General features: G+C 46.7%; 1 protein-coding gene across 7 annotated transcripts in view; it reads left to right on the top strand.

Moving 5' to 3' along the window:
* METTL21A (methyltransferase 21A, HSPA lysine) overlaps positions 1-23014 on the top strand; it is a 177403-nt gene that overhangs the window by 121501 nt on the left and 32888 nt on the right. For all 7 annotated transcript variants that reach the window (XM_078680316.1, XM_078680319.1, XM_078680321.1 and 4 more), the window contains one exon: positions 10152-10304. In XM_078680316.1, the coding sequence (XP_078536442.1) occupies positions 10152-10304 (153 nt within the window). The remainder of the gene's footprint in view (positions 1-10151; positions 10305-23014) is intronic.

Here is a 23014-nt window from a genome sequence, read left to right as displayed (position 1 = left end):
GACCAAATTGTCAAGTCTATCAAGTCTTTTAAAAACATTATTAAACTGACTGATCATTTGCTTTTCTATCCGATTAAAAATAGTGTCCACTATAGTTTCTATAAGGTTCGCATTCTGTCTTGAAAGATTGTAGTTATCTCCCATTAGTGTTGTTTGGGTCCAGACAGTGTTAGAACTCTCACTCGAGTGAATAGTAGATGCGACGATAGTACTGCCCATATCTGCTTGATCTTCATCCTCCGTAGGAACAATTTGTGTCCCTGTGGATTTCTGTTTATTCCACAAACTTTGGGGTGTGGGCTGATTCTTATGGGTTAACGGTTGTTTCCTTTTATTGGCACTTTGCTTAGTGGTGCCTCTTTTGCGTTTCTCACCTCCCGGTTTATTGCTACTAAGTTCTAAGCTGTCCAAGGTATGAACCTCATCAGATGAAGCTATTATGATAATTGGATCATTTTCATTTAGCGGGGCTACAGTAGGTGTAGATATATGTGCCGGTTTTAAGGCAACACCTGCCGATGAAGAAGAGGCAGAGTCCTGTGCTATATAAGTGATGGTATCTTCGTCATCTAGGACAGTGGGCACATCAACAGGAAGATGTGACGGCTTAACAACAATAACTGCCGGGGTTATATGCGTATTCCCATAAGTACTACTTGGGTTTATTGTTACACTCGAATTAAAATTAGTGGAGAATGGGCCCATAGAAAACCTCCTCTCAGTCTCCACAATCTCATTGAAGGCTGTATCTATCAATGTCTCAAAAGATGTGATGAGAGAGACGGAGGTATCAACACCCTGGGTGGTAACATCAATGTTATTAACATCAGGCGTATGATCGCCCATTTTCTTATCCAAGTACAGTGCTCACCTTGAAAGAGTACAACTTAGGGACGTGGCCCGCCCGGCCACTGCAGACCACTGACGGCCACAGACGGCCCGCCCTTTGCCCGGGCTTCGCCCCGGGCTGCGTCCCGCGCGCGTCCCGCGGTCCGCGGTCCAATCCCTACAAATAAAGAAGGGTTTCCAAGGGGGCGTGGCACTGGGAGGGGGCGCGGCTCCCCCGGGAAGAGGACACAGCTGTAGGTGTTTGAAGCTGTTCCTCGCAGTCCCGGGACCGCGCCTCTCGCCTCCTCTGCGGCCTCACGCTCCTCACGCTGGAAAAGGTATTTGCACAAGTTCCAGGGCAAAGCTACTCCTGTAGCGCGAACAAACAAACAAGCTGTGTCAGAAGGAAACTCCTCTCACGAGCGGCACCAAGTGTTATATGTTATTGTATCCATGCGGACTACCTTACTGCTTTTGTCCTATATTTTTTTCTATCTTACTTTCGTCATGTACTTCTTGAAAACGTAGTCTCAAAACATGTAAAGTGCTCTGATACCCTTGGGTCTGTGAAAAACAGGATTAGGGAGTGAAGAGGTAATGCCCCTCACGGGCCCTGGTGGTGGATACGCTCTCCTCAACTAAGTTTATTCAAAACTAAAGGATCCACCTCAAAGAGGTTCAAAGGAAAGTGTTCCCAAACTTGATAGGGCACACACAGTGTTTACTTAAATACCCCTCACACACCAAAAGGGCCCTTGGTGTCATGCTTCATCATAGGGGTCTGCCCGCCCCGCTACGGGACGGGGCATGCTACGACTAGCGACTACGCTGGAGCACTGTTATTGTAGTGCTATGTGTGATGTATGGGTAGTGAGAGGAAGGGTCCGGGGTGGATGAGGTGAGTAGGTTAAAAAGTACCTGGCCCTGGTAGACTTAAGGAATTTAATAGGTCATAGGCTGGTACTGTTAAAATGGTAATTTGGAGATTTCCTGCGTTTCAATGTGCGGCTACTCCTGGCCAAGTCAACATGTTTTGAAGCATCAAGGCTTCTTCATCGGGACTAAAGATGATCCCTTCAGTGCTCACTATGTTGCTATCAAATGGTGCAGCGTAAAAAGTGCTATGTACAAAAAGTGGAAAAAAGTATATTAGATACAGTACCCAGTCGGTATTATTAATATGTAAGCCCAGTCAGTATTTCTGAAAGTAAGCTAGAACTGATAGGAGTCAATGCTCCATAAGCCTTGTTTACGGGTGGGAAGGATTTTGCCACTGTGATTTAATGGTCAACAGGTCCACACCTCGACTCGCGCCATCCCGCGGCTCCGTGGGTCTAGTCAGCGCTATATAAAACTCAAATAAATAATAAAAAGAGGGGAAAAATACCTGAGCTTCAACCTTTTTATGAGTAGGACGAGATTATGGTCATAGTCCTTAGCATTAATATTCCCCCAACATAGGAATTTGCTATCTGTCAGTGTAAAGGATGCTGACAATGTTACAATTGCAGGAAGTGTTGCTGTAAAGGTACTGGTATGGTAGTATTGTAGTACACATATTGTAATTTCTGGAGCTTTTGAGAAAAATGTAACCTTAAGTTTGCCCTTACCTCTGATTCTGTTTTCATCCTGGTGGGGAAGAGACTCGAAAGGCAAGCTTGTAAAATCTGAGTGTGTGTAGCAGAAACGCTCACATAGCGAAGTTGGTGGATACTTACCTAGCATCAATGGATGGTAATGTGGATGCACATACTTTTTGTTATTGCATATGCACACTTTCTTCTTTTAAGTAGAAGGCATTCCGTAACCATTATCAACTCGAATGGATGCTAATAATGTATTTTTCAGGGAGCAGCAGGAGTGCGGACAACTCTTAGAAAAGATTTTGTTTAAAAAAAAGCTGACAAACAGTCATGTTGCCAGATATACTTGCAAATGTTTGTTGACAGTGATGTGAGCAGTAACATTCTGTTACATTCATTTTACATAATACACGATTTCTGTTTTGGAAAGCAGATCTGTGCTGACAACAAAAATCATATTTCTGAGATTATTGTTTGGCCAGCACTATCCGAATGTTCCATTGCATGTTCTGATGTAGTCCATCAGGCTTCTAGGCCTTGTATTCACAGATGAAATGTAGTTGGTGGCAGTATGTACCAGACCAATACTAGTTCTTGGTATTGGACTAGTATGCACCATGCTTTTCTTGGGGGTGTTTCCATTTGTATCTGCATTTACTTGCAGGTTGCCTTATCAATATTATTCATGATTTATCCGATACACAATTTGTCTTTAGTGCATGATTAAACTGTAGATATTACCCAACTCAGTAAATTCCTAAAAGTTATTATGTGTTGATGAACGACCTAGTTGGTTCTGAAGGACACACAGGCTTTCTTGCCGGTTCCCTTGCCCATATACATGTGCAGCCGAGCACCCTACTGAGTTATCTTGTAGCCACAACTTCACATGGTAGCAGGTGAACAGACTCTCCGTTTTGCTCCTCTTTTAGATGGGTACATCTCACATCATTGTGATGACACTAGTTTTTCATTGATAGTGACCCCATTGCTTCCAAGAAGAAAGGTCATTAACTTGTATGATGAAGGACATTGCTCCTCTGGTGTACAGTTGTCCAATGTGCGTCTTCAGGTGATTGTTTTGAGGCATTTTTTCTTACTATGGTTTTTTAATGGTGCTCTGTGTGTATGTGGCAGTGGATCTGAGAATATCCATACTGTTAAGGTGGGAATGGCTCAGCCAACAATGCTATGTTGTGCTCTAGTGGCTTTGATCTCCTTAAAGGTTAATATCCTCAACATTTAGAATGATATCCTAGGTTGTTTCCTTAATTTACTCGGGTGCTTGCCAAACTGATGTGAATAGCAGTCAGTCCTCCATTGTCTCAAACCTTGGATCGTAGACCTCAAACAGGAATGTTAAGTTTGTTAGCTCTTGTGAGCCAGCCTAGATTGTGTAATGCTGCTTTGCATAATGATGACATAGGAAGGTCTTTGTACAATCATGCAACGTCCTGTAGCACTTTCCTGTGACTGTATATACCTACCAGAAACATGTCTAAAATAGCTGTTTGCATCAAGAGAGTGCCAGGCCCAGAGGAACTTGTTTGTGTACCTTAGCCTGCCACTGCCAGACTCTGAATAATGCTGCTACTGTTGGTGCTGGCAGAACAATTTTAGACACCTTAACCAGCCACTGCCAGACTCTGAACGGTGTTACTACTCTTCACAGTGCCCCTGCCAGACTGAAGTATGCTGCTACACTCGTCAGTGCCATGCCCAGATGAATTCTTTGTCACAATTGAACTTCCCACTGCCTGATCAAGGGTCCACCCTACTGTTGGCTGGCAAAGAATAGCGGGTGGAGATTTTTCTGTGTGCCTCCTGCAGAATGCACTTGCACTTTATTAGGTATTAGCTCACAGGAACATCAAGCAGCAAGTTGTGCACTCCATGCAATGGACTGCTTTCTTCTGATGGGTACTAAAAGTGCAAATCATACTTTTACACTTACGTATGTAAAGAGACTTTCAGAATTTACCCTTGAATTGCTCTTGGAATAGTGAAACTAGGGTGAGCAAACATGAAGCGTTGGCCTATATTCCTATTACTCTGGGGGGGGGGGGGCGCTATTGTGAGTATGCAAAATAAACATAATGCAGTCCCCCTGAAGAACCTTTCCGCAGTTGCAGTTCCCAACATCAGACTCAGAAATGTTTTCAAGTCAAGTGAGTGACAATTTTAATGACAGACCAACTCTGATTTTAGTGTACAGAATATAGGTAGTCTGATTAATGTGGGTGTTGAACATATTGTTGTGTACCATTTTAGGACCCTATTGTAATTTTCCCGATTCATGCCCTTATATAGGTATAAAACACCATATCCTTATATAGGCATAGAAATCATAACCATATTTGGCCTTCGCTCACGCAGTCCAAATACGGCCGGCATACTTCCACTAGTTCTGAAAATCTACAACGATTTCTTTGAAAACTTGGCTTCAGCAGCCAGGGACTTTCCCTTGCTCGAGAACTGACTTGTCCAAGAACTCATGGAGTTTTCAAAGAAAAGAGACTCTTTTATGACTTTATTATGTCCACCTTTACGTTAAACTCGGCAACTTCAAGGTATAAATATGCCCACACTTGCCTTAGCAAACACACAGTGGTTTGGAGCAGGTCGACTATCTACCTGCCCAACGCATCCTGCTACAGAAAGTGCCAAAGGAAGCCGACCCTGCAGCAGACGCACTGAGAGAGACGCTGTCTATTCTCTTGCCGAGAAATCCAGCTCCAGTGTTTCCAAGCTCCCCTTGCAGGGTGTTGGGAAATCGAGTCCTGAGCTTGACCTTCTTCATTCTAACCAAGGTCCGGAGCTGGTTAGACCCTAAAAGAAATCTTGGACAGATTCTTGGCAAAAGAATACTATATTTATTCTACACCTCACTTCCTTCTTCCCTCGTACTAAGCTTAGGTACATCGGGGTAGGCGTATCTTAGAAGCACCAGTTGAGTACTTTTAGCCTCTGTTATATATGTATGTATTTATTTATGGTTTAGGAACCATATAATGCTCTTGCAGTATTATTTTATTCTACTCTTTCTACTGTATGCATTATATTTAGCAACCAGTTTTACAATTCTAGCAGTTCATTTCTTATGCTTGAGAAAGAAGGCTGTTCAATAAATCCTTTTATTGATAACACCCGTCTATTTTCTCGGCACCTTTGGTGAAAGTATGCACGATTGACTGAGTAAAATATCTATCTATTGTTTCCACGACTCTGAAGATCAGTTTTATCTTGGGGAAACAAAGTTGTCATGTTTATGCGGTTGTCGGAAATTAATCCCTTCTTGTTTATTCTAGAAAGTTTCTCGTGACCTCTGAGCTAGCTGGCACTCTCGAATTAAGTATAGTATATTCCATAGAGACCTAGTCGACATAAGTCCTACGTCACATCAATAGGATATATTATTCCAATGCGCAGAGCCTGTTGGAAATATAGGCACTACACTACAATATAATCCTTGAAATGGAAATATGTTTTTTAAATGTTGCAGTCAGGCTACACATAATTAATGGAGAGGTAACATTGGGCTAGTATTTGGATGCCTTTGGGCTTGAAATTTGGTAAAGCCTGGAGGCCGTCAGCAGACATCCAGCGGTTAGCAAAGGAGGTCAGCGGTGGGCTCACTCTGCATCACAATGGCCAACCAGCTCTCTTCCTTTTCGGCAGGACACGGGGCGGGTAGCGAGGATATATATCCCAATCTCTGAAAGGACAGTGTGGGTAATTGCATGCTATCCCATCGGGCAACTTCACTCAGAAAGGAACCTAGAAAATAAATGCCAATTTAGGTTTATAGTACACAAAACATAAGTAAAAGACATACATAAACAAAATAAAACAATACTATCTAATCATTTTAAATGTAAACCAAATAAATTTATTGAAAAATAATATTGGTAGCATCCGGGTATTTCCCAAAATCATTAAAACATTCATTAAACTATAATCATTGTGCAACTTCTACCTAAGGATGTGTTTAGTAGGAAGTGCCCAGCCTCCCTCGTATTGCATACATGGAAATGTAGCAAGATGTGAACCTATGTTTCAATCTCATTGGAATATAAATGAAAAAACCTGGGTCTATCCTTGGTTGTTTCATCATCTCTCAACATCAAGGACAGGAAACTGATCAAAACCCAAAAAGCATGTATTTCAGTCTTATTTCAGAGATGGGCAGGGTGGACACACACCTTTCATGCAGGAGCGTAACAAAAGCCCCTGCCTCGCAAAGGGTACCCTACCCCTTAAGGCGCCCCCTGCCCAACCTTCAAGGGGCCCTCAATCATGCCAAGGTCAATGAATATCTGTGGGAGATGGGCGTCCAAGGAGCCCCTCCTCATATTCTGGGAGGAGGGGGCATCATTTTGCGCTATGCCACTGCTTACATTGTGTCGTCCTTAACAACTTGGCGTCTATAAAACATGAAATTTTAACTTACATTTTGTGATATCCTTATCTGTATACCAAGTTCAACCAGGATAATACATAGTCAGAATTTAGGAAAACATACACAATCAGCAACAATACACCTCAAATTATTTTTGTGTAGACACCTCTGCTCCGGATTGCTCCCTCCTTCCCCCACTTCCTGATAACAATATCTCCACTCCACGCTTCTGTTAATTTCAGTTGCCCTTTAATTGTACTCCCAATGTATCCGTAAGCATTTACCTAACAATTAGTAAATGAACCATGCCATTTATCGACATTCACCTGCACCTGCCATTGCCCAATTGCATGCTGTCTTTCTTAGAAAGACACACACAAAGCCCATTAGCCTAGGAGAAAAACAAAAGCACACGCACAAGCTTGTGGTGAGCTTTCTAAAGCCTATTACTAAAAGTTGAGCAAGCAGGGCATGCGCACTGCTCTAGGCTCGACCTAAAAAGGAAGACAAAAATAATCCCAGAAATTATCGACCGATCTTGCTGATCGAAACGACGGCCAAACTTATGGGTCGCCTAATTTTAACGAGACTAGTGGCATGGGCGAGGAGTAAAATCATCTTAATGGAGTCCCAATATGGATTCCAAGATGGAAAAGGAACAATAGACCAATGCCTGAATCTGTCATTGATTATGGATAGATATGTCAGAGCCAAGGATGGGATGATGTATCTTGCCTTCATAGACTTATCCGAAGCTTTCGACTGCGTGTCCCACCCTAGACTCTAGCATATAATGGAGGAGATAGGAATAGATCAGGCATTGGTTGACTTCATCAGGCAGTTGTATTCTGACGCCTCCTCCTCAGTCCACTATGGGAGGAACGGGGAGTGTACCCGCTCATTTAAGATCTTGGGAGGGGTAAGACAAGGCTGCGTCCTGGCACCATTTTTATTTTTTATCTACACGAATGGTGTGGGAAAACATCTTGAGGGCGCAGCCTTGGATGTCCCTGTGTTTGCTAATCATCAGCGGTGCCCAATGCGAACATATACGGACGACGCCGTATTGATGGCGAGAACTGGGAGGGGACTCCAGTATCTTATATTTGCCTATGCAACTTTCACGGAATCATTAGATTTAAAGGTCAACCAGAGCAAATCTTTTATTATCATTGCGGGGGGGGAACATGACAGACCTCTTTCTTCCTTTTTTTTTTTTTATGAACTCCGGTAAGATTGAGGTGGTGGACTCGTTCCCCTATTTAAGAGTCCTTTTTCATAGAAACCAATCATGGTCTAAATTACTAGTGGGAAGAGCATTGGGCATGCAGAGAAACCTTATGGCACTGAAAACATTCTCTAAAAGGCTGGGAGTCAAACCTCTGATCCCAACGAAAAAAAATTACCATGCTAAAACAAAGGCGGCAGCAGTATATGGTGCAGCGATATGGGGGATGACTCCCTGTGATACTCTGCAGCCCATAGAGAACAATTGTTTTAAGTCTTTTACTTCCGTTCCACAGTCATACTCAAACTATGTTTTACATATGGAATTGGCTTTACCATACATCATTGACAAGATTAAAATTGCACCACTCCTACTGTGGCACTCTATCTGGCGCAGGGTGACAGTTCCCCTCACGCAAAACTTGATAACACTCATTCTAAAGTCAGATAATTACAGTAGGGTTAAGTGGCTACAGTACGTGGAGTCGGAATTATCTGCCATTGGTTTAAGCCATCTATCTACTTGTAAGTCTATGCCTAAGCAAAAACTGGTTGAGATATTCATTTTGAGGGCACAATATCTGAGAAAGGAAAAAACTCCCACACCCAGACGGCTCGTCTGTATGAACTAACACCAGTGTTGATGGAGGGATGTTTTCAGTATCTGGCTGATGTCGTACTCTCACACCACAAATACATTTTACTGAGATTTCGCTTAAATATGATCCCGTTGATGATGGGATTTCCAGGGAACCAAGAGAAACATTCTGATCTCTCAGTATGTCCTTGTGACAACAAGTCCCCACAAAATGATCTCCACATCTAGTTTTTTATTGTCCAGAACAAAACAAATTTATTGTACCAATTTGCAAGAGTCCTAAATTCAAATTTTGCCGTGTAGCTCTGTTCTTCCTCAAATCCTTGCAGAACTCTTATGTCTGTTTTTCTCTAGCCTCATTTCTCTGGGCATGTCTGAAAAAGAGAAAGCAGCTGGGCCCTTAAGATATAGCAGCGTGGCTTATCATGCATTTATTGTATTCATATTGATGAATTAGATTTTATGATATAATGAATGTTTGCATTATTTTTATAACTGGGATTATGATAATGTTTACTATGTTTTTTATAAACTGTGACTGTAAACACTTTTATTATCTTGTGAGTAAGATCGAATCAAGGACTTTGAGTTTGAAAATAAAAGTGGGCAGTATGCTGCGATGTAGTGGGTGGAATAGGAGATGAGCATTAAATAAAATAGTGCTCACTGACTTATAAAGCAGACCATGTAACAACACCAGTAAAAGGTCTAGTCATTTTGGGATGTTACAAATACAGACATGGCTGTACCAAAGAGGGACTAACAAGCCTAATAAGGACTCAGAAGCCAGCGTTTAGAAGGACAATGACCCAAGCCAATGAAAAAATTGGGCGGGGCTTTAAAGCTATTCTCCACTACTGCATGCCTCGCAGCAGCGCATTTGCTCCCCAAGCTCGACCTAAAAAATCCTTATAAGGCACCTAAGTCTTTCAGTCTGTTGTCCATCGCATTGCGTATGCACCCTGCATCTCTCATTTGAAAAGTGGATGAGGATTTCCCTAGGCACCGTGGTCAGTGATTCATATGAGAGTGACACAAAGGGTGACATTCACCTATTCCTGCTTGGGACCTCGGAAAAATGAAAAGAATGGCTCATGGAAGGGATTAGTGTTTTTGTTTTTACGAGCCATCCGGCCCACTGATCTCTTTTCTTATCTCCCAAAGGCCCTGTTTATGTTGAAATATGAGTTTCTTGCGCACTTTGCTCCAAGAGTGACCTGTGCATTGATCTTTTGTATTGTTGCTAGATGTATGGGTGTGTTAGCAAAGTACTTTTCCTTTGAATTTACTTTGAAACAGGCTTCCACAGTCCTAGGACTACAGACTACTCCATGAAAGTGGGGACATAATACCCCAACCTAATGAATTTGATATTGGGTGAAATATGGTGCATTAACGCCCGGTTGCTATTTTTTTGTAATAGGAAAGCCCTGTTCTGGAGCTTTGTTTACATTGACTTGGTAGTATGAGTCGCTACTTAACTGTTGTATATTTATGTTGTCGTTTTTTGGCACAGGAAACAATGGCCCTTGTTCCCTATGATGACACATTGGCCGGCGGCTTACTGAAATTTCACCAGCCTGCAGCCACCTTCAGCTTTGCCAACCGCACAATACAAATCCAGCAGAGTTGGAATAAGTTAGGAGTGGCAGCGGTGGTATGGGACGCGGTAGGTGCCGATAAACATGCCCACATGTCTAGCAATGTATCTAGAGCTGCTCCATGGTTCAATCCATTGAAAACGGAACATGCTGAGGATGAGTACTTTTGCATTATTGACCATTTGTCCTTCTTCTTTGTCCAGCTTCTTACTTCAGAAAGTGTGTGTCTGTGTCTATCAAACCAGGAACCATGATAGTTAATTAAATTTAATGCCGGCTTTAAACCCATACATTTGCTATAAGAACACGTTGCTCACTGCTATGTATTTGAAGCCTGCTCTGAACCTCTTGCACCTCAACCAGCACATTTCCACATATTTCATTCTACAACCAACACCATTCTAATAATACACTCTGTAAGGGCATCAGCTACTGCAAATTGGAGCATCAGGTCACCGAGTAGGACATAGTGGTGAAAGTTGATTCCTAGGGGGGCGATGAGGTGGGGGACGGCGTCACAGAATGTTGTGTAGGGTCTGGTGGGTCTGTAGGCGAAGGTGTCTCTTATCTTGGTCTTCGCTTCAGTTTGTAGTAGGAATAACTAGCTATACAAATGAAAAAATTATACAATGTATTACACACCCAGACATTTGTCTCCCTGTTTCTCTAAGATTCAAACATCTTGCTGAAGGTTGTTACTCTTTCTATATCTAGCCATGTTCTCTCTCTTTTTTGGTATTTTGTAGATCAAGATGGCCATGGGCCTCAGAGTGGCCGTACCTCCCAAAACAAGCATTTGCAAGGCAATAGGTCTTGCATTAATTACGTTTGAGCTGTTGGCACTGCTAAATATTGCAACACCAATTGCAACAAAAGTCTATAAATTGTAGGCCAAAAAAAGTGTATTTATTTTTGTAGCAATGGTGGCATGCTGCACTTTGGATGAATATATTTAAAAGTAAAATGTGTCATACTGCGATTGCTTCAATAGTTAATTGTGGATGCGTTAACAATTGATGTGTGCACTGATGGCTGGTGGTGTGTGTGCCTGTAGAAATTGTGCACTGATGGCTGGTGGTGTGTGTGCCTGGTGGAAGTGTGCACTGCCGGCTGGTGGTGTGTGCCTGGTGGAAGTGTGCACTGACGGCTGGTGGTGTGTGCCTGGTGAAAGCGTCCACAGACGGCTGGTGGGGTGTGTCTGGTGAAAGCGTGCACTGACGGCTGGTGGTGTGTGTGTGCCTGGTGAAAGTGTGCATTGACGTCTGGTGCTTTGTGCCTGGTGAAATTGTGCACTGACGGTGTGGTTGTGTGGTTATGTGTCTGGTTGTGGGTGTGGTGGTGTGGTTGTGTGTGGTTGTGTGTGTGGTTGTGTGTGTGGTGGTGTGGGTGTTGGTGTGGTGTTTGGGTGGTTGTGCGTGTGGTTGTATGTGTGTGGTTGTGTGTGTGTGTGGTTGTGTGTGTGTGGTTGTGTGTGGTTGTGTGTGGTTGTGTGTGTGTGTGGTTGTGTGTGCGGATGTGTGTGTGTGGTTGTATGTGGGACATATTGTAAGTGCCTGTGGAGTGTTGCCAACTGTGGGGGCAGGGAGTATCATAGACGGAAGCACTCTAGCATCGCCCTGCCACAGTAGCACCCCCGAGATTGAACACAATAGCGAGGCTTTGTTATCAGTGGGGAAAGTGCACACAGGACAGGACACGTAGGACAGTGCACAGAGGTGGTGCATTCAGGGCAGTGCACACGAGACGTGCACACAGGGCAGTACACGTTACTCCAAGGTAGCAAAAAAATGGCTGCTTTGAGTAGGAAAATAGATTTTAGTATCGGCAATCGCAATCACTATATTCTGTGGAACCCACAGACGTTCTAAATCCTAACTTTTGTGTTTCTCTAATGCATTCCCTCCTAACATGTATGAGATGAGACACCTACACCGTAACCCTCCTTGTATTACAGTGCATGTATACCTCTTACATGTACACAGAGGGGTTGGAAAAGTAAAAACCCTGACTCTCAACCATAGTTTGTCTCTTAAGCACTTGTGAAGAGACAGCACGTTGAGTGTCTTTGCTTTCCTTCTAGACATTGGCATCAAGGCTCAAGACACCAGCCTGGTTCTAGCCTAAAGGAACAAGAGGATTGCATATATGCCATTTAAGTGAGGCATTTGCGTTGTAGCCGGCTCAAAATGAAATAAGAAACCTCCCTCATCCACTGTAGGTTGCTGGTGTGAACCCATACTTTGTGTAGTCGCTGGTGAATCTGTTCCAGTTTCTTCAAGTTACGCTGGGACAACGTTAGCACATTTCCCTGTGACCGGACTGAATCCCGGATCCAGATGAATAATAAGTGTTGAGTGAAGGTGAGGGAAGATGGGTGCGTGCCCAAATCCAACGCCGGGAACGTGCCATGGTGGGCGCCTCATTCTCTAACTTATGAGAAAATAAGAAAATGCGTGCCCGGCAGGAAGTGCGCACTGAGCGGATACCAGACATCTGTGGCAAAACACCGGTGTGTCAGGTGCTGACTTCTGCCGTGCACAGCAGGAGAAAACAAAACAATAACAGCCATTGTACGGCGAGACAAAGATGGTCCTGCCCGCTGGGCACAGAGGGCCCGCTGCCGCTTGAGTGACGGCGCTCACACAGGCGTCCCGGAGAGGGTGCAGTTTACCGGCAGCGCGGTGATAAGTGCACGGCTCCAGCTGTGTGTACAGACTGTCTGGCGCGCATCATCACACAGACCATCCTCCGCCCGGAATGTGTCTGCGAGGGGGTGCTTCACCTGAGAATGTCATTTAGCTTTCTTTCTCGCAGCCGGTGTGCCAATGTCCACCCGCCACAAGTGTGTGTGTGATGCCGGAGCCCGCCTCTCACTGGCAAAGGGGCAGATTTTGTAAACAACTAAGCTACTTTGGGAATCCGATTTAGATGTCTAAATGGAGATTAGCCATATAAATAAATGCCTCTTCCCACACCCTGGCTCCTGTTCCACCGTGCACTAGATCTCGTCCACCGCCACCCCCGGCTCCCGCTCTCTCCATTCCTCCTCCGGCGAGTCCAAGTCCTCTCGCCCCGGGTGCCTGCAGTTCAGCTCCATGGCTTAGGTGTGGGAGCCCATTCTGCTGGCAGGATCCCTTCTGCCGCCGGCTGGAGCAGGGAGTGCGTGAGGCCTGGCCAGGCGTGGGAAGCAGCCGGCTGCTGTAGGAGGGGAGGCCGCTCTGCAGGAGGGGGCGGGGGTTCAGAGCTGCTGATGCCCGAGCGGCGCTGGTTGAGGTAAGGGCTCTTCTCTCACCAGCCAAGTCGGGAAGGTCCCCTGCCGCAGGCTGGAAGCTCCCACTCCTGTAAAGTGGAAGTGAGGGAGGGAGGGAGGGAGGGAGGGGGTCGAAAGGGGCCGGGGACTCTGTGCTCAGCTGCGAGCTCGCGAACTGGGCTACAATCATACAGAGTGCCGTGCAAAATATTGCAATGTCATTCATGGTTGCTACAACCTCTCTCTTCACAACTACAGAAATATTAATTTGTATTTAGCGCTGTGTAGCGCACATATAGAGTAAAAGATTTAAATGACAGGCGTTAATTGCACAAGTGAGCCCCAGCACCATAACATATCTCCTTGGGCAGCTTTGCTTGGCTTTCCGGGGGATTCCGAAAGCACATGGACCTGACAGCTATGAATAAGCTATAAACAAAAGCTTACTCATATCATATTTGAGGCACGTGCTTCCTCTCTGCAAAGAATAACAAGCGGTTTTCCATTTCATTTTACGGAGATAACCAGGAAACGAGAGTCTTAGAACGGCAGCTTCACGACATTGTGACTGGTAACTTAAAGAAACATGGCGGCGGCCGTGGTGCATAGAGCTCCCTGGATTGCCGGCCGCGAAACTGAAAGCGAGGTGGGAGTGCACGAGACACCGTCGCCTTGAGCATGCACATCGGCTGCTCCGAGTCTGAATTGGAGACTGACTCACGCGTGCGACCAAATCCCATTGCCAATGCTGCGCGCGTGGCCATCTCTTGTCTCTCCCATTGACAATGATGCGCGCGTGGCCAACTCTTGTCTCCACTTGTTGTCGGCTTCGCCGACGACTATAGTCTCGCAGCAAAAACGCACTTTGCGCGCTTTCGCTAAGGCGAGACCTAAAAAACGCATTCCTTCGGGGTACTGACTTAACTCCTCTGAATTCTGTTGAGCTAGGTGGGTGTACACCCAACAGTTTCAGGCCCTACTGTGTGTTGGCAGCCATGTACATCCATGACCATCTGTGTACCTCTCTGACCTCTTCAAATATCGATTTAATTTCATCAGTGTCTCTTCCCAACTTTTCTCTTGTTGGGCCAGACCACTTTCAGAGTTGATCACATCCGAAGGCAATCTCCACTTAAGGTTTTGGCTAGGTAGGTGGAGTGTTGACATTCTTTACTGTGATCATGTCATGTAGTAAGTGACACAAGCTTTAGTAAACCTTGACTGGTGAGATATGTGTGTACACGTGTGGGTCTTTAGTGGTTACTCAGCTTTTCATTATTACAAATTGATAAGATGAGAATCCGTGTGAGTTGTAAAATTATAACTTTAGAATAAATAAAATATTTGGAATATTTAATTTATTTAATTTGCATTTATTAAGGTACAAAACCCGTAGAGCAACAAAACAGGCCAGTCCGTTAATACATCAAGATGGAATATGGCACGATTGCATATTATATATCAAAATACAAAGTTGTAGTTAATCTCGTCATGCATGCATCACCAATACACAGAAGTATTAATCTCCGATGATAAAACCTTCTTTGCCAACAGTTTGCATATCTATACGTGCCATCAACATAAACTAGTATATGGCCATACAGGTATCACACAATACAACTCAAAAGTTACATAGTGTGCAGTCCATACCCAAAGGCAATATAATACAGTTTTGCACCCAAAACTAGTGGTCATAGTCTATGCCAAATCTATTGCGCAGTCTGCGCAGCCTCAACATGTTCCATTTCGGCTAGTTCGCTCTGTCCCCTTAGCCACGTCAGAAATGGTTCCCCAATGTCCAGAGGACGTGAGGTGGGGGAAATATTTGGACTACTTAATTGGAAGTATTATTTAATGAAAAATGGCTCTGGTCAGGAAGCTTTTGTGGCTCAGATTAAAATAACATGATTCATGTTTGTACAGCACCTTGCACCCTTTTTTTTATTCTCTCACTTCAGCCACTTTTGAAGTCCTCTCCACCCACCTTGCACCCCCTTTGGGTCATCTCTGTTTACATCTCTTGTAGATGTTTCGAGAGTTGGAGGTGGTTCTGGTTTACGCCTATTTTTGAACTAGTTGTGTGCAATTTGCTTACACCCAGTATTGTAAATCCTCCGATGTTCAGGTTCTCCCGGACGGAAATGGAGTTGGGGTTGTCTATGTGAAAGTGGAGGTCACCCAGTAGGACGTAGTGGTGAAAGTTGATTCCTAGGGGGGCGATGAGGTGGGGGACGGCGTCACAGAATGTTGTTTAGGGTCTGGTGGGTCTGTAGGCGAAGGTGTCTCTTATCTTGGTCTTGGCTTCAGTTTGCAGTAGGAAGTTGAGGTTTTCCATGATAGGTTTGGGGTTGTTGTCGATGATGGTGCATCTGATGGTTTCTTTAAAGATAATGCGGTGCCTCTGCCTTGGTTTTTGGCACTGTCACGGTGTATCATCTTGTAGCCTTCGGGTGTGGCAGTGGGTATGTCATGGTTCAGGGAGTGGTTGAGCCACTTTTCGGTGATGAAGGCAATGTCTGTGGAAAGGGTGGCGATGGCGTCCCAGATTTTTGTGGCGTGTTTGCAAAGTGTGTGGGTGTCGATCAGGATACAATAGAGCGTTTGCAGGTTGTTCTTGGTCTTGTCGGTAGGAGTGGGTCTGGATCTTTCGTGGGTTTTGTCACATGAGAAGTGGCAGTGTCCACTGGAGAAGGGTCCTTTGCTGGATCGTAGGAAGGAGGAGAAGCCGCTGTTTCGGCGTCTGGGGTTCCGGATTTCCTTGGCGGTGTACTGTCGAGTGGCCAGTGCTCCAGGGGTCCTGGCACTGGGTATTGTCCAATCGGCATTGTGTGGTCGTGTGGTGACCTCCATTAGTGGTCCTGGTGCAGACAGCGCTTGGGCAGCAGGTAGTGTAGGGACAGGGACAGCAGGTAGCACAGAGGCAGTAGGTAGCACTGGTACAGCAGGCAGCGCAGGGACAGCAGGCAGCACAGGGACAGCAGGCAGCACAGGGACAGCAGGCAGCACAGGTGCAGAAGCAGCAGGTAGCAGAGAGGCCGCAGGTAGCAGAGAGGCCGCAGGTAGCAGAGAGGCCGCAGGTAGCAGAGAGGCCGCAGGTAGCGCAGGGGCAGCAGGTAGCGCAGGGGCAGCAGGTAGCGCAGGGGCAGCAGGTAGTGCAGGGGCAGCAGGCAGCGCAGGGACAGCGGACATCAGGCAGCTCAGAGGGCAGCAGGTAGCTCAGGGGGCAGCAGGCAGCTCAGGGGGCAGCAGGCAGTGCAGGATCAGCAGGCAGTGCAGGGACAGCAGGCAGTGCAGGGACAGCAGGCAGTGCAGGGACAGCAGGCAGTGCAGGATCAGCAGGCAGTGCAGGATCAGCAGGCAGTGCAGGGACAGCAGGCAGTGCAGGGACAGTAGGCAGTGCAGGATCAGCAGGCAGTGCAGGATCAGCAGGCAGTGCAGGGACAGTAGGCAAAGCTGGGACAGGGACAGCAGGTAGCGCAGGGACAGCAGGTAGCGCTGGGACAGCAGGCAGCGCCGTGACAGTAGGCAGCGCAGGGACCGGGACAGCAGGCAGTCTAGCGATAGGGACTGGGCAGCAGGTAGCACAGGCACAGCAGGCAGCGCAGGGACAGCGGACATCAGGCAGCGCAGGATCAGCAGGCAGCGCAGGATCAGCAGGCAGCGCAGGATCAGCAGGCAACGCTGGGACAGCAGGCGGCCCAGGGACAGCAGGCGGCCCAGGGACAGCAGGCGGCCCAGGGACAGCAGGCGGCGCAGGGACAGCAGGCGGCGCAGGGACAGCAGGTGGCGCAGGGACAGCAGGTAGCGCAGGGACAGCAGGTAGCGCATGGGCAGCAGGCAGCACAGTGACAGTAGGCAGCGCAGGGGCGTAGCAGGCATCACAGTGGCAGCAGGCAGTGCAAGGTCAGCAGGCAGTGCAGGGACAGCAGGCAGTGCAGGGACAGCAGGCAGTGCAGGGACAGCAGGCAGTGCAGGGACAGCAGGCAGTGCAGGGACAGCAGATGGGGCAGGGGCAGCAGGCAACGCAGGGGCAGCAGGTTGCGCAGAGGTACAGGCATCGCAGGGACAACAGACAGCGCAGGGGCAGCAGGTTGCGCAGCGGCACAGGTATCGCAGGGACTTTAGGCAGTGCAGAGGCAAGGCCAGGGGAGTACAGTACCTTAAGCTAGGGGTCATGTGAAAGAGGGGTGGGCCACCCTAGCATCCGACAGGCGTGGATGGGCCCGTCCTTGACTAACAGCTGGCCCCGCCTCTGGAGCTGCTGGGAAATGCAGTCTAGTTCAGATAGCTGGTGTAGTCGAGAGGTGGGAGGGGGTCTTGAGGCGCTTTCTAATGCTGGTGCAGGCAGTAAACAGGAAAAGAGACACCTTCTGCAGTGAAGGGCGGGTGGTGGCTTTGTGTGTGGGTTTGGTGACCAGTTGCGTGAGCCGATATTAGTCCCAACCTCATCGCCCCCTAGCAATAGACACTCACCACTACATCCTACTCGGCGACCATCTCCCTCCAGGAAGAACCTGAACATCAGCCTTACCCAATTGGTCACTGAACCCAAACACAAAGCCAGACTTACACTCAATGTTGAATTATATATATCTATCTATACTAATATAATAAAGAGAGAGCCCAAACCTTTGAGGCGGGTAATCTCGTGAACCACAGCACCAATCACAACACCCAATACAGCATTGGAAAGGACAGTTGCAGCAGATGGACATAGGCAATACAGCTGGCCACCATATACATTTTTTTTCTTTTTTATAAAGCATATAAAGCACATGGTTACGCCATCTCGGCGTGTCCCTACGCTAAGTGAGAGGGGGGTGGCGTTTACCGCAACAGTGGGCCAAAGAAATAACGTTGGGGGAAAAGTAGTGGGCGTTCTGCTGGAAAGCCGTGGGCGTTCTGCTGGAAAGCCATGGGCGTGTGCATAGAGCGATGGGCGTGGCATGCTGGGACTGCCGTCCTGAAAGGAGGGGGAGTTGCATTTACCATTTGGGCGTGTGCATGGGCATGTGCATAGAGCGATGGGCGCGGCCTGCTGGGACTACGAGGGGGCGTTGCATTTACTATTGTTGTAGGCGTTGGCCGTTGACGCGATGTGGGGAGTGTAATTTCCATCGGATGGAGCCGAGCCGTCCCAATACGAGTGGGCGTCGTACGAATACAAGTGGGCGTTGCATTTACCATTGTTGTGGGCATTGCATGTTGACGCGATGTGGGGCGTCTAATTGCCGTCGGCTGGAGCGGAGTGTCAGGTGGAGCGCACAAACACGTTCGCGTCTGCAGCGGACACAAACGTTCCCATATTGCATTGAGGACACAGCTTCACAGTGGACGCATTCTTCTGCGGGGGCCGAGCCGGGTGATGAGGCGATTGTGAGTCGTGGGGCCTGAGCCGGGTGATGGGGCGATTCAGAGTAAGTTTTTAAAAAAACGCGGGGCTTGAGACGGGTGATGGGACAATTCAGAGTAAGTTTAAAAAAAAAAACGCGGGGCCTGAGCCGGGTGATGATGCAATTCAGAGTACGTTTTTAAAAAAACGCGGGGTCTGAGCCTGGTGATGGGGCGATTCAGAGTAAGTATTAAAAATAAATTGCCTTGCAAATTGAAAGCATTGCAGACATTCGATTTCATCGCCGGACAACGTCGGGACGGGCTGCTAATATATGTATATGTATATGTATGTATGTATGTATGCATGTATATATGTATATATATTTGCAAGGCAATTTATTTTTAAAACTTACTTATATATATATATCCATATAAATTCATGTGTATGCACTTCAAAGATATCATGCTTCGATATAGCACACTAAAATGCGGCCTGGCACTCCAAAGGACTTACTATCTGACCTTGCCTGGACTAGCTTCAACAGCTATTCTGAACCATCTTAGAGGTCACTTTGCTTGTCCTGACTTCATGATAGTTTCCTTATCTGATTGTGCAATTTGCTTACACAGGGTCGAGCCAGCCTTTCATGGTATGCCCATATCTAGCTGTTTATAATTGGCATGGTACAGATCTTGTACATTCCTGTTAGCCATATTTGGCTTGGTGCCTTTTTCTAGTTCTGCTGACATGGCTTTACTAAACTATATAGCACCCAGAAACCAGCCACTCTGGGAAGAAGCGGACTGAGAGCCCCTAAGGCAAGAGACCGGACTTATTCCTTGGTGATCAGCAATGATGCCTTGGTGCCAATAAATAAATGTCACTGTTTCTTAGCAACCTGTTGTGTCTAGTGAGTTTCATTAATTTGCTCCTGGGAGGGTGCCCAGTATTTCCCTATCACTCGACCCCATTTCCACCACCTGCTACAGAATCAAATTCAGCCACTCCACATAACTCACCTGTATTGACCACATTATTGTACACTTCACCATAACCGATGCCCACACATCATCACCAGGTGTTCGATATCTTCCCACCGCACCTGGAGCAAGGTCACAGAAACACAATGGTCACAGATCCTCACCACCTGCCAACTGGAGGCCTCAACAGACCTCAACAAGGCCGTCCAGAACTTTGCGGCCTGGATCACTGATAGCGCCCCACTTAAACTTACAAGATCTAACAAGACCTCCAAACATGCCAGCTGATACCCACCAGAACTTGGGACCAACAAGCGCAACTGCCACCAACTGGAGAAACAATGGTGCACAACCAAAAACTCCGCAGACAGAACCGCTCACAAAACAACCCTCAGCAACTATCACCGGCACATCAAAGAAGCCAAGAAAGCAGCCATCACCACCCGCATCAACTCCGCGGACAACCACACATAGGAACTCTTAAATAGTTAAAGAATTCTCTAACCTGACAGCCATAGAGAACACCATCCACCCCTCCCAAGAACTATGTGACACCCTCTCAGACTACTTTCACAGCAAGATTACCAACATCTAAAGCAAGTTCATAATCCAACCTGGCACCCTCCACCTATACGATCTCAACCAACCAGCAGGCACCTGCCAAACCATCACCACCTGGTCACCGTTCACCACCCTGACCACCTCAGCCATCATGTCTTGCATTCACTCCGGGGCGCCCAACGACCCCTGCCCCCACCACCTTTACAACCTTGCACCAAACCCAATCAGCACACAACTCACTTGCATCCTCAACACCTCCATCTTCACAGCAACCTTCCCGGACAGATGGAAATATAAAGACATCTGACCCCTCCTAAAGAAAGCCTCCGCTGACCCCCAACAATCAAAAAAATTATCATCCGATCTCCCTGCTGCCCTACCCAGCCAAAGTTCCCCAGTAAGCTATCAACCAGCAGATCACCAAATTCCTTACAGAACACACACACAGCATCTGACTGCCTCCCTTCACCCTGCACCCAAAGACAACATATACAGCGTACCACAAGGGTCATCCTTTAGCCCCACCCTGTTCAACTTCTACAGGACCCCCCCTCGCAGACGTCGTTGGATCATACAGACTCAACATAATCTCCTATGCAGACGACACTCAACAGATCCTCTCGGTCACTGACGACCCCTCCAAAGCCAAAACCAGCTCTGCAATGCCATGACCAATGTAGCCAAATAGATGAGAGACAACTGCCTCCAACTGAACGCCACCAAAACTAAAGTACTGATCTTCAGGTTGAACACCTCCGCATGGGACCACAGCTGATGGCCTGCAGAAGTCAGACCTACATCAACACCGACCAACCACGCATGCAACCTCGCCATCATTCTCGACAGCCAACTGACCATGAAACAACATGTTAACGCAGTCGCCGCCTCCTGCTTTCACACAGTTCGCATGCTCCACATTATCTTCAGATGGACCCCAATTAACACCAAAAAGACAGTCACTCACACCCTCGTCACCAGCTGCCTCAACTATGGCAACACCCCCTACGCTGGCTTCTCCAACCAGCTTCTCAGAAAACTAAAGACCATACAGAATGCTGCAACCAGACTCATCATGGACCTTCCCAAACAAACCTCAAATACTCCTCACCTGAGAGACATCCACTGGCTCCCCATCCAGAAAAGATGCCAGTTCAAGATCCTCATGCATGCCTACAAAGCCCTCCACGACCTAGCATGTCTACCTCAACCATCGACTGAGCTTTCACCAACTTGCTAGACACCTGAACTCCTCTTCACTCGCCCTTTGCACCCATACACACACACACACCCCCAGCATCCGTTGCAGCGGTGGCTGCTCCTTGACTTATATCGCTGCCAAGACCTGAAACAACCTTCCCCTCCAGTTCCGTACAGCAACCTCGCTGGGAGACATCAAAATGAGACTCAAGACCTGGCTCTTCGACAGAGACGCAATGCTCAGCTAACCCTAGAGATGACAGTGTTGCGCTTTACATATGCTGTTTGTTTTATTATTTAAAGTTTTTAGATTGGTCTTCTATTTCCATCTTCATGAAAACCTACCAACTTATCTTACTGTTATCTGTGAATGGATAGGTGACGGCAGCAGTGTGACAGCTTATTTCTAGCGTCTTGAAGCTTTTGGAGCAATACGTGTCGTGCTATAGTGCCATTGTAATTTGTATGATTGCTGCTCTAGTCAACTGTAAATGTACTGTGGGTGGCTGACCTGCAAGGTTTTACTTCTCCTTTTTTTAGTGGTGCTTTACCTAAGGTTCTAGCTTTGGGTAAACATGTGGCTTGTAGTAAGCTAGCACTTTGTGATATACCACTAAGTGGTTAAATCGTGTAAAGAGTCATCTGATTCCGCCAGAATTGTACAAGGCTCAATGTAAACGCAAAGGGCTCTATTTGTGGCAGTGTGGTCAAGCAGCCTTAGGCCTAACACAGAGGAGTGTAAGACATTTGGTATACACACATTGACTAATGAATGACCTACAACTCAAAAAGGAGATCCACAGCAATTTTATAAAAAGAAGCTTCTTTTAAGATTTATTTTAAGACCAAGATGTACGTTAAAAGGTAAGTACGTTTTTCAGTAAAATTATTTTTCACTTTAAAAAGTGGACACAGTGCAAATTTTCAGTTCAGCAATGTTAACATATGGGAGGAAAAGAAGAATGCAGTTTTGAAGGTAAGTACAAGACTTACAAATCCAGTCTTTGGGTTTCAGGTCTAAACCAGGCAAGGATCAAATTAGTATTAAGAGGGCACCACCGGGGGACTTCGGGTGCAGGTGTTCTTGGCATCAGGAACAGCTTAATGGGCAGGTTGCAGTCAAGGGGGAGTCTCCAGATTGAGGCTGCAGGCGTCTAGGTAGAGTCTGGCAGGGGTCAGCCCATGGTGGATTCTGGCTATAAATCGCTGGGGAAACTTCGCGGACCGGTGGGCCACTTGGACTCGGGCCGTGAGTGTCTGGTGCAGAGGTGGGTCCGGAGTCGGTTTTGCAGTTTCTTTAGTCAGAGGTCTTTGGTTTTAAAGTTGGTTTCTTCTTGGACCGGTCCGCTGTCCACTGGAGTTTCTTGATCTTTATAGAAGGCAGGCAGTCCTCCCAGGGTTTTGGATGTCGCTGGGCCTGCAGGACAAGTTGACTTTTGTAGTAAGAGCGAAAGA

This window comes from Lissotriton helveticus, chromosome 3_1 (genome assembly GCF_964261635.1).
Source record: "Lissotriton helveticus chromosome 3_1, aLisHel1.1, whole genome shotgun sequence".
Taxonomy (NCBI): domain Eukaryota; kingdom Metazoa; phylum Chordata; class Amphibia; order Caudata; family Salamandridae; genus Lissotriton; species Lissotriton helveticus.
Note: the sequence above shows the minus strand (reverse complement) of the source record. Positions and strands in the feature narration are given on the sequence as shown.